This window comes from Diplotaxodon limnothrissa, linkage group LG6 (genome assembly GCF_057381915.1).
Source record: "Diplotaxodon limnothrissa isolate DT_005_m linkage group LG6, D_limnothrissa_male_GT1.1, whole genome shotgun sequence".
In the NCBI taxonomy this organism is placed as follows: Eukaryota; Metazoa; Chordata; class Actinopteri; order Cichliformes; family Cichlidae; genus Diplotaxodon; species Diplotaxodon limnothrissa.
Genome location: NC_140601.1, coordinates 26,223,282 through 26,235,852, shown reverse-complemented (window position 1 = coordinate 26,235,852; position 12,571 = coordinate 26,223,282). Strand labels below are relative to the sequence as shown.

Below are 12,571 nucleotides of genomic sequence, written 5' to 3'. Positions count from 1 at the left end.
AGAATATGGCAGCACATCCAACCGGCCTCACAACCGCAGACCTCGTGTAACCACACCAGCCCAGGACCTCCACATCCAGCAGGTTCACCTCCAAGATCGTCTGAGACCAGCCACCCAGACAGCTGCTGGAACAATTGGTTTGCACAACCAAACAATTTCTGCACAAACTGTCAGAAACTGTCTCAGGGACGCTCAACTGCATGCCCGTCGTCCTCATCGGGGTCTTGACCTGACTCCAGCTCGTCGCCGTGACAGACTTGTGTGGGCAAATGCTCACATTCGATGGCGTCTGGCACGTTGGAGAGGTGTGCGCTTCACGGATGAATCATGGTTCACATTGTTCAGGGCAGATGGCAGCTGAGAATGTCCCAGTTCTTGCATGGCCAGCATACTCACCGGACATGTCACCCATTGAGCATGTTCGGGATGTGCTTGACCGGCGTATACGACAGCGTGTACCAGTTCCCACGAATATCCAACAACCTCGCACAGCCATTGAAGTGGAGTGGACCAACATTCCACAGGCCACAATTGACAATCTGATAGACTCCATGCGACGATGTGTTGCACTGCATGAGGCAAATGGTGGTCACACCAGATACTGACCGGTTCTGGGTCCCCAGACCCCCAATAGCGCAAAAAACTGCACATTCCAGGGTGGCCTTTTGTTGTGGGCAGTCTGAGGTACACCTGTGCACTACTCATGATGTCAGATCAGCATCCTGATGTGGCACACCTGTGAGGTGGGATGGATTATCTCAATATAGCAGATGTGCCCACTACCACACATTTGGACTGATTTGTGACCACTGTTTGGGAGGGATGGTTATATTGTGTATCTGGAATGAATTTTAGGTCTCTACGTCCATCCCATGGGGAATGGGAACAGTAACAAAGGTGTTGCGTTTATATTTTTGTTGAGTGTAAAAAGGATCAAACAAGATGATTAGTAGTCACAAGAGCTGGACTTTATAGTTTTACAGTGTCCATAATGCTTTGTCCAACCATCAGCAGACTGAGCCCAACCGGAGCAACATGAACAAACTTTATCATGGTTTGTTGATTGTTTTTAGTACATGGTGCATTAAAGTGACAAAACTAAGTAATCTTTTCTTCTTAAAGCAGGTTCACATTGTCATTTTTATGTCAGTTCAATGAAACTAAATCTAAATTACACTGATGACACAGAACAAATTGCCACAGAGGAAAAAACAGTCACGCATCTTTATTTTAAGTGGCAATATTCTTCACAGGCATAGCCGTCAGTCTTGCTTGACTGAAGCCATACTTTGGATCATATCGAAAAGGGTCTTCACTCCATCTTCACTACTGAGAAGTTCTTCTAGAAGGCTGAGCTGATCAGAGCTTATGGTGTGTGTGGTTACATCAGTGAAATTTGTTTCTGGGGTAAGAGATGGATCTGGGCACAAACCTGTGAAGATGACATTTGTGAATGCCTTTAATTTATGAGAGGAGAAATTAATTGAATCTACAGTTGTTCAAACCATGGTGGTATACAAATAATGACAACATTAAACTGAAGGTGTAACATTTAGTTCAGCTGCAGTTTCTTTGTGTAACTGAACTCATTTGAAAAATTGTAATCTGCTACTGTCTATTGCGTTTTGTTTATTTTTCAGGGCACATACAGACGTGGCTTTAAGACTTTCATATTAAGTAGAAGTTCATACCCTTTTCTAAGTCCATGATAGCAGGTGGTTGTAGGTTCAGACACTCTGCCTGCTTTGTAAACTCTTCCAGCTCAGCAGCAGACACTTTAGTTCTCCTACCTGAGAGACAGAAAATGTGTTAGCACGGCACCAAGTTAGTAAAGAGATTAAAACACAAAGAAACAACTGCTGCTGCTATTTCAGGACCTGGACCACTTGCTGCAATTGAAGGAACCATGATATTGAAGGAGAATTTGTGGCCATGAGCACATGAGCAAGGCCACCTCTGAATGGCTTTCAAAATCTGTTCATGCTTGAAAATCCAATCCAGTGCGGCTGAATTGAACGGACTCTACATAGTAGAGTTTTGAAAAATTCTTCCACAGCGATGTGAAAGACTCATTGCTAATGATTGCAAATGCTTGATTTCAGTTCTTGATAACCAATTATTAGGTTTAGGGACAATTTCCTTTTCACACAGTGCCATGTAAAGGAAATATTCCTTTAAGAACTGTGTTTTCTATTTGCTTGGGTTATTTTTGTCTAATCTAAAATTGTATTTGATGATCTGAAATATCTAAGTGTGACTAATATGTAAAATAGAGAGAAACCAGGAAGGGTGCAAATACATTCTCACAGCACTGCATGTTTTTAGATGTTTTATTCTTTTTTTTCTTTTTTCTTTTTTTTTTTTTTAAAGAAATATTTCTAAATATGCCTTTAACTGGCAAGTGTTATTTGTAACTGGTATTTCAAAGGGCAGTGTTCCGATTTATTAAGCCGTAGAACAGTGGAAACCACTGTTCAATTATTAGTCATTGTTTTATTTTGGAAATTAGTGGCCGGCGTCTCATAAAAAATACTTAAAATAAGTACTTTGACATTACATTATTTAGGTGTGTCATTGTTCTTACTCAGGAGCTGGAGAGCTTTAACTGTGGTTCTTCCAACGGTGTTATTTGCAAAGATAACAAGGCAGTCAGGGCAGCCAGTATTCAGCAGGACAGCAGAATTTTGGAAAGGGAGCTCTGTGGACAGATGACAGATGATGGCCATCCTTCATATTCTTTTAGCATTGGTAAGGGTAAAGCTGCAGTGTGCAAATACACACCAATCGATATATACTGAAAGTGTTATGGCAATGCTAGGCACAAAGTCTAAATCAAATGTTTGTTCCCTCAGTAATACTCACCCACAGTGAGAGTGTTGTTAACCAAAGTCATGTTGGTTTTCCGTGTGAAGCACTTGCCCATCCTTTTAGAAGATACAATTATTGAGATTTTTACATTAATATTATTTGAAAACAGGGTCAGTTCAGGAAAAACATCCTTTTTATTACATTTTTTGAATTTGGAGGTTGTTAAATGTATCGGCTTCACTGGCAGCGGTGATCTTCACCCAGGTATTTTCCATAACCATCTGTACCAGAATTTTGGATCCAGGTATGCTTGTGCTCTCTCCTTGTAGTACCCATTTGCCCAGCAGCTGAAACAGATGTTATTAGCTGTATAAGACAACAAACATTTCATATCGAAAATAAAAAAACAAATAAACAAGTGAGAAATGATGTAAGAGAGAGTCTGACCTGACTTCTGTAGATTTCAAGAGGCTGGATTAGATTCTCACAGCTTGTCACAGGAGCTGAGTGTCCAAGAGACAGAAGACCGAGCACAGCTACAGCAACGTGAACAAACTCCATCATGGCTCATCTGCTGATAGTGTGGCTTCAGACTCTGAAGTGTGTTCTGGACATTCGAGACTCAGCCCAGTTTAGGTGAAGTATTGCTCAATTGTTTACTTATGTGTTGTAATTGTACTTGACAGAAATATTGACTCTGTGGCAGTACAGTCAGGGGGGTTATTTAAATGTGTTGCAACAATGTTAGAGCAGGTCATCTACTGATCGGAAGGTTAGAGGTTCGATTCCTGGCTTCCCCTAGTCTGCATGCCAAATATCCTTGGGCAAGATACTAACCCCAAATTACTCTCCGATGCATCCATCGGAGAATGAACGGGTGTGTTGAATGTGCTTGTGCGACTGGGTGTGAATGCACAAGTTGTGTAAAGCACTTTGAGTGCTCCAGTGTTGCCAGCTCCTCAGTTAGGAAAATCGCTATTGGCTGTCCTAAAAATCGCTAGAAGTCGCTAAATGATGTCATCGCCTAATTTGCATAATTGGTCATGCTAATGTAATTGTAACCTAAGTTGTTGGAGAGAGAAATAACATCGTGGAAGACACATAAAGTGAGTAAAAAAAAAAAAAAAAACCATCTTAAATGCATTTAGAATTTATTTAGAACTATAAATTTTCTTTTAGCAATTATTGTTTTTTAATGTCACAATTCCAACCCTGCTCCTTTACCCGGGCTTGCACCGGCAAAAGTGACCTGAAATAGGCACTCTGGTGGAGTTACTTTGTGTGTGTGTTTATTAGTAATGGCCTATATTTGTATAGCGCTTTACTAGTCCCTAAGGACCCTAAAGCGCTTTACACATCCAGTCATCCACCCATTCCCACACACATTCACACACTGGTGGTGGCAAGCTACACTCAACAAAAATATAAACGCAACACCTTTGTTACTGCTCCCATTCCCCATGGGATGGACGTAGAGACCTAAAATTCATTCCAGATACACAATATAACCATCCCTCCCAAACAGTGGTCACAAATCAGTCCAAATGTGTGGTAGTGGGCACATCTGCTATATTGAGATAATCCATCCCACCTCACAGGTGTGCCACATCAGGATGCTCCGCGGCTGCTGGGTGAGCCCTCATCTGGGACTCTCCTCAGCTCTTACTGGAACAGTGGCGCGGCTGCCCCTCTGTTGGTCTTCCATGGTCTCTTGTGTTCTGGGGGCCTCTGGATGTCTGGAGTTTTGATCTCCTCCATACCCGCTTCACACCCTGGAGGACGGGGCTGTGGCCCCCCCACACTCCCTAGCAGATCATTACATGGAGAAACCTTTGGAATGCAAGCATGCTGATCCACACAGGTATGCACACATGGGTATTCACAGACGCGGACTAAAGCTTTCTTGGCTGCTGCCTCAAAGCACACTGTGCGCTGTCTATCTTGCGTGCTGCACAATATCGTTTATTATTTAGTAAATATTGATATCTATGACTAGCTAGTTTATTGTGATGGTGCTTTGTTTTCTCTATTATTATGTTGCTCTTTGTTGTTTGCTGTCTCCTCTGTTTGTTTTTTTTGTTTGTTTGTTTTTTTCTCCATACAGGTGACCCAGGAGTTCTTTTTTTTTTTTTTCTCTCTCTCTCTTCCCCCCCCCCCTCTCACCGTCTCTTCTCCCCTTTGGTTTTCTTTCTTCCTCTCCCCCTCTTTCTCTCATTCATTCCCCCTGTCCTATTTATAAAAAAAAAAATGACAAAGGATGAACTGAAGCTCTGCCATCACGTAATGTCGCATACTGCTGTTTCTGATGTCATTTAGCAAAAAAAGGAAAAAAAAAAAAAAAAAAAAAGGATGCTGATCTGACATCATGAGTAGTGCACAGGTGTACCTCAGACTGCCCACAACAAAAGGCCACCCTGGAATGTGCAGTTTTTTGCGCTATTGGGGGTCTGGGGACCCAGAACCGGTCAGTATCTGGTGTGACCACCATTTGCCTCATGCAGTGCAACACATCGTCGCATGGAGTCTATCAGATTGTCAATTGTGGCCTGTGGAATGTTGGTCCACTCCACTTCAATGGCTGTGCGAGGTTGTTGGATATTCGTGGGAACTGGTACACGCTGTCGTATACGCCGGTCAAGCACATCCCGAACATGCTCAATGGGTGACATGTCCGGTGAGTATGCTGGCCATGCAAGAACTGGGACATTCTCAGCTGCCATCTGCCCTGAACAATGTGAACCATGATTCATCCGTGAAGCGCACACCTCTCCAACGTGCCAGACGCCATCGAATGTGAGCATTTGCCCACACAAGTCTGTCACGGCGACGAGCTGGAGTCAGGTCAAGACCCCGATGAGGACGACGGGCATGCAGTTGAGCGTCCCTGAGACAGTTTCTGACAGTTTGTGCAGAAATTGTTTGGTTGTGCAAACCAATTGTTCCAGCAGCTGTCTGGGTGGCTGGTCTCAGACGATCTTGGAGGTGAACCTGCTGGATGTGGAGGTCCTGGGCTGGTGTGGTTACACGAGGTCTGCGGTTGTGAGGCCGGTTGGATGTGCTGCCATATTCTCTGAAACGCCTGTGGAGACGGCTTATGGTTGAGAAATGAACATTCAATGCACGGGCGACAGATCTGGTTGACATTCCTGCTGTCAGCATGCCAATTGCACGCTCCCTCATTGCTTGTGGCATCTGTGGCATTTTGCTGTGAGACAAAACTGCACATTCCAGGGTGGCCTTTTGTTGTGGGCAGTCTGAGGTACACCTGTGCACTACTCATGATGTCAGATCAGCATCCTGATGTGGCACACCTGTGAGGTGGGATGGATTATCTCAATATAGCAGATGTGCCCACTACCACACATTTGGACTGATTTGTGACCACTGTTTGGGAGGGATGGTTATATTGTGTATCTGGAATGAATTTTAGGTCTCTACGTCCATCCCATGGGGAATGGGAGCAGTAACAAAGGTGTTGCGTTTATATTTTTGTTGAGTGTACATGGGGCGCACTGACAGAGGCGAGGGTGCCGAACACTGGCGCCACCGGGCCCTCTGACCACTACCAGTAGGCAATGGGTGAAGTGTCTTGCCCAAGGACACAACGACCGAGACTGTCCAAGCCGGGGCTCAAACCACCTTCCAATTAGAAGGCGCACTCCCAACTCTTGAGCCACGAGATCACAAGGTTTAAAACTACTAAACCACAAAACAGCATAACAGTAAAAGAAGAACTGACTGCGTTACAGTCAGTGCAGGAGCAGCGGCTTCGCTACAATAGCTCGTCTGGACATAGTGCCAGACGAAGCTTCTGACCCTCAATTAACTGAGCTTCAACTCTTTAAAAGCACAAACTGCAAGGTGTGTATAAAAATAGTTATAACTGCACCTGGAATAAAGGTTAATATGGTGCCTGCATGTTTAAACATCTTAAGGCCCTCTCAAAGCTATCTGTTATATTGTTAATGCAATGCGAAGGCGGTCGCACTTTTTCTCCTCTCCTCCTTCCCCTTATCTTCCCTGCTTAGCCTCTTGTGTCCTTGTCTTGTCTCGTGTGTATTACTTTCCCTCGAACAGTCTCTCACTGTCGTTCTCTAAAACCTAAAGAGAATTATGGATTTGATCAACTGGTCTCTGAATGCTATTGACACCCTTTTCTCAACGAGAAGTCTGGTCTCGGGAGAGCCTGAGTGCCCTGGAGGGACTTTCCCTGCCGGATACACAATGGACGGGTGGCAGAACTGGAGGGTCATGTGCCTGGCGGGACTGTCGAAGATATCTACCTATTCGGAACCATGATAACAGGGTTCTTGCTGATCGGAGCTGGCTTGGCCCTGACTTATTGGAGAAATAAGAGAGCGAAACCAGCTGTTCAAACCCCCCCCCCCCTCCCAAGGCTGACCGCTGGAATTGAAGTGATGGAACGAGGCGCGATCTCTCACAACGAACGCAGCATGGTTAACATCGATCTAGCAGGCCGCACCGCCTATCGAGCCGACAGGTCTGCGGACTCGGGTAAGAAGACTGGCGGGGGGCTGTGCATCTATATTAACAACCTTTGGTGCACGAACGTCACGGTAACGGAAAAACTGTGCAGTACAGAGGTAGAACTGTTGGTGTTAAAGTGCCGTCCATTCTATCTCCCTCGGGAATTTTCTGCCGTTTACATCTGCGCTGTTTACATTCCACCAGATGCTAATGCTAAGCTAGCGTTAGCACAATTGAGCAGCAGCATCAATAACAGCCTGGTAGCACACCCGGACAGTGTCTTTATTGCGGCTGGGGATTTTAACCACGCGGACCTGAAATCTGTACTTCACAATTTCCACCGTAATGTGAAGTGTGCTACCAGAGGAGATAGAACGTTGGACCAGGTGTACACCAACATGGCGAATGCGTACAGAGCCCAGGCTTATCCCCACCTGGGTCTGTCAGACCATCTCTCCCTTCTGCTACACCCAATATACACACAAAAGATCAAGAGCACTGGGATTACAACCAAAACCGTGAGAACATGGCCGCAGGATGCTATTCCGATGCTTCAGGACTGTTTCCACTGCACAGACTGGGATGTATTCAAGGTGCAGGACACTGACAATCGTGTCGCATTGGACAGTTACACCTCCACTGTCTTGGACTACATCTGTTTCTGTGTGGACAATGTAACAACTTGGAAACGATTCCGTGTGTTCCCTAATAATCCACCCTGGATGACACACGGAGTTCAACAACTTATTCGAACAAGGAACAACGCTTTCAAATCCGGGGACCAGGAGGCATACAGTGCTGCCAGGGCCAACCTGAGAAGAGGCATCAAGACTGCCAAGCAGCAGCACAGGAGGCGTATCGAGGCCAGGTTTGAGAACAACACAAACCCAAGGCAGGTCTGGGAGGGCATCAGGGCTATCACGGACTACAAAAGAAGAACACCATCACCCTCAGCCGACAGTTCTACTCTGGCTGAGGATCTAAATCTCTTTTATGCCCGTTTTGACAGGGAGAACACCGACCCTGTCCTGTCCCCTCTCCCCTCAACCGACCCTGCTCCGGTCCTGAGCACTCATGAGCTGAGGCGTGTGTTCCGGAGCATTAACACCAGGAAGGCGGCCGGGCCGGATGGAGTGCTGGGCCGGGTGCTAAAAGACTGTGCTGCGGACCTGGCGGACGTCTTCACCTCTATATATAACACCTCGTTGTCCTGTTCACTGGTACCATCCTGTTTCAAAGCAGCAACCATCGTTCCCATCCCAAAACAGTCAAATGTCACATGTCTGAACGATTTCAGACCTGTGGCACTCACCCCCATTCCCGCCAAATGCCTGGAGAGACTGGTCATTAAACACATCAGAGCTGCTTTTCCACCATCCCTGGACTCGCACCAGTTTGCATACAGGGAGAACCGGTCAACCGAGGATGCGATCGCCACAGTGCTGCACACATTACTGAAGCACTTGGAACACAGGAACACCTATGCACGGCTCCTCTTTGTAGACTACAGCTCGGCTTTTAATACCATCCGGCCATACAAACTACGTCCCAAACTCCACCAACTGGGACTTAACTCCTCTCTGTGCAACTGGATTGTGGACTTCCTCACTAACCGTAGACAGAGTGTCAGAGTGGGTAAGAACACCTCTTCCACCCTTGTGGTCAACACCGGTGCCCCTCAGGGGTGTGTTCTGAGCCCTCTGCTATACACTCTCTTCACCCATGACTGTATTTCCTCCTGCGCGTCCAATCTCATTGTTAAGTTTGCAGATGACACTACAGTGCTCGGACTTATATCCAACAATGATGAGACAAACTATAGGACAGAGGTGCAACAACTAGAGTCATGGTGCCACGACAATAACTTGGTCTTAAACACCAAAAAGACCAAGGAGATCATTGTAGATTTCCGGAAGAGGGGTCATAACAACCATCTGCCTCTCTTCATTGGCAGTGAGGCGGTGGAGAGGGTGAGCAGTTTTAAATTCTTGGGGGTAACTGTGACCGAGGACCTGTCCTGGGGCAACCATATCACCTCAGTTGTACGGAAGGCCCAACAGCGCCTCTACTACCTGAGGAGACTGCGGAGCGCACACATTCCCAGATCTCTGATGTTGAACTTCTACAACTGTGCCATCAGCAGCGTTCTGACGTATGGATTTCTAGTGTGGTTCCCCAGCTGCACCAAGGCCAATCAGCAAGCACTCCAGCGGGTGGTGAAAGAAGCTGGCAGAATTATTGGAACAAGTCTGCCAGAGATCAGTAATATCTTCCCCACTCGCTGTCTGAGGAGGGTGCACAGTATCCTGCGGGACCAACATCACCCTGCGCGCCACCTTTTCCATCTGCTGCCCTCAGGGAGAAGGTACAGGTCTATACAGGCCAGAACATCCAGACTGGCCAACAGCCTGTATCCACAGACTGTGAGGCTCCTGAACTCTCTGCCCCCCTCTCACGGACAATAACCATATCCAACTTCTTAATAGCAATGAACTGGTCTGCATTGGTGCATCATATCTTTATTCTCTTCCCCCTCCTGCCCCCCCCCCCCCCCCTCTTTCTTAAATAGATAACTATCATATCTGATATCATATCTCACAGTACAATAATATTGAATGGGTTGCATTGTTGTATTTTGTCATGTTTCTCAGGTCTTTGTCTGAATTTCTACGAACATTATTGCTAAGGATTGTCTTATTGCATTGGAGTCACACTGGGTTAAATATGTACACTTGGGTTTTAAGGGGTATTTATTATTTTCTTCTTTTTTTGGGGTTGTATGGAAGCCCCAAACGCAATTTCATTGTTCTTGACAATGACAATAAATAAATAAATACTAAAATACTAACACCTTGGAGACGCTTACGGCTGCCATGAAAACTCAAAGTAACAGCATTGAGCGTATGATGGGATACATCAGAGAGGGGCCTGCTCAAAATGACACCCTTGAGCGAAAGTTGGATCACATCGCAGAACGGATCACTGCAGTTGTGGGGTCTCAGAACCAAAAGAATGACAACACCACGGAACAGAAGTTTGATACCATCATGGGGAGGCTCGCGGCTCTCCAACAGGAGATCGAGAGACCAGTGTCAGAGTGCTAAATTCAGAGCTGCTCGCATAAAGGAGAAATCAACAATATTCAACATATGGACACCACGGCGCCAGCTGCTCAGGCCCAAGGCTGGAGCCGATCAACGACTCCCTGATAACGACTGTGTGATGACTATTCTTCCCATCCCATGCAAGGCCACCTGGGTTGGCTGGCAGACTGTTTACTTAGCCTGATAGAGCGAAGGACACTGTCTCAGCTGAGCGAAGGACACGCACACACATACACTTACACTGATAAGCACGCACTCATCCCCCTCCCTTTCCAAACGCCTTCGATGCTTGTTTCCTGTGGGGGACGACGGCGGGTCTGTGTGCCGCGCTGTTCATTCAGTGGGCTAGTTTCATGCAAACCTGCAGTCAGCTGAGACTGAAGAAGTCACTTGGATGAGTGACGAAACGTTTCTCCCACTGAAAGCGCTAAATCCAGATGAACAGAATCAACCTTTTGGGAGTACCAATGAAGAAAAATAATAGATGTTGGGATGGACTTGGTAGCTGGAGGTTCTAACAAAAGGGAATGAAAAGAAACACAGACACTATAAGTCACTTCAAACCCAGAGTGCTGGTCAATAAAAGAACTGAATCTACAATTGTTCAAACCATGGTGGTATACAAATAATGACAACATTAAACTGAAGGTGTAACATTTAGTTCAGCTGCAGTTTCTTTGTTTAACTGAACTTATTTGACAAACCGTAATCTGCTACTGACTATTGCGTTTTGTTTATTCTTCAGGGCATGTACAGATGTGGCTTTAAGGCTTTTATATTAAGTAGAAGTTCATACCCTTTTCTGAATCCATGATAGCAGGTGGTTGTAGGTTCAGACACTCTGCCTGCTTTGTAAACTCTTCCAGCTCAGCAGCAGACACTTTAACTCTCCTACCTGAGAAACAGGAAAAGTGTTAGCAGGGGATTGCTGCAGGCTCATGTCAGGGCACTACGATGGTACAGAAGTATTTAAGTTATCAAAATAGTCGTTGCCCAGTAAGGAAATACAGTAAAAAACAAAAATATGCAGAATGCCCATGGATTACAAAAGGATTGCAAAATGCATGTAAGAAGAAAAATACCTTATACAGAGAATTTATAATGAACCGAAGTACAGAAGCTGAAAATAAATATAAGAAATATAAAAATAAATTAACGAGTATTTTGAGGTCATGTAAAAAGGAATACTATGAGAAATTATTGATTATGAATAAAAATAATATTAAAGGGATTTGGAAAACATTAAATACCATCATTAAAAAGGGCTCTGGACAGTCAGACTATCCTTCGTATTTCACAAATAATAATAGAAACATTACTAATATGAGCGATGTGGTAAATGATTTCAACAAATTCTTTGTAAGTGTTGGGCCAGACTTGGCTGAAACAATTCCTGATATGACAGATTCGGTAGAGAAAGAAACCAGACTCATTGATCGCAATCCTCATTCAATGTTCTTAACGGCAGTAGAAGAAAAGGAAATCATTGATATTGTTGGGAAATTACAAACAAAAAACTCTACAGACTCTGATGACATAGATATGGAAATAGTCAAGAAAGTGATAGAGGGCATTTCCAAACCCTTAACACATATCTGCAATTTGTCCATACAAACTGGTACATTCCCGACACAAATGAAAATAGCTAAAGTAACACCATTGTTCAAAAATGGTGATAAACACCAATTCACAAATTATAGGCCTGTCTCTATTTTCTCAATTTTCAAAAATACTGGAAAAGGTTTTTATTAATCGACTTGACAAATTTGTAGATAAACACAAAATAATAACGGATAGTCAGTATGGTTTCAGATCAAATAGATCAACATCATTGGCATTAATAGAATTGATTGAAAATATCACTAACAATATAGATAAAAGACAATGTATAGCTAGTATATTCATCGACCTAAAAAAAGCTTTTGATACAATTAATCATGAAATATTACTCGATAAATCGGAGTATTATGGCATTAGAGGAGTGGTGTTAGAGTGGGTAAAGAGTTATTTGAGAGACAGGAAACAATTTGTGAAAATTGGGGAACATCAATCAGAGTGTATGGACATTGTTTGTGGAGTTCCGCAGGGGTCAGTATTGGGACCAAAGCTGTTTATCCTCTATATCAACGATATATGTAGAACATCAGATATATTACAGTTTATTCTATTTG

At 44.5% G+C, this 12,571-nt stretch overlaps 1 protein-coding gene across 1 annotated transcript; it reads right to left on the bottom strand.

Moving 5' to 3' along the window:
* Positions 1-958: 958 nt before the first annotated feature.
* Positions 959-3,423, bottom strand: LOC146630666 (uncharacterized). Its single transcript, XM_085354887.1, has 6 exons — positions 3,256-3,423; positions 3,010-3,155; positions 2,863-2,924; positions 2,585-2,698; positions 1,692-1,790; positions 959-1,432 (listed from the first exon to the last, which is right to left on the bottom strand). Exons 1-6 carry the CDS (start codon positions 3,370-3,372, stop codon positions 1,263-1,265), a joined length of 708 nt encoding a protein of 235 aa, XP_085211013.1. The 5' UTR covers positions 3,373-3,423; the 3' UTR covers positions 959-1,262.
* Between the last annotated feature and the right edge of the window lie 9,148 nt (positions 3,424-12,571).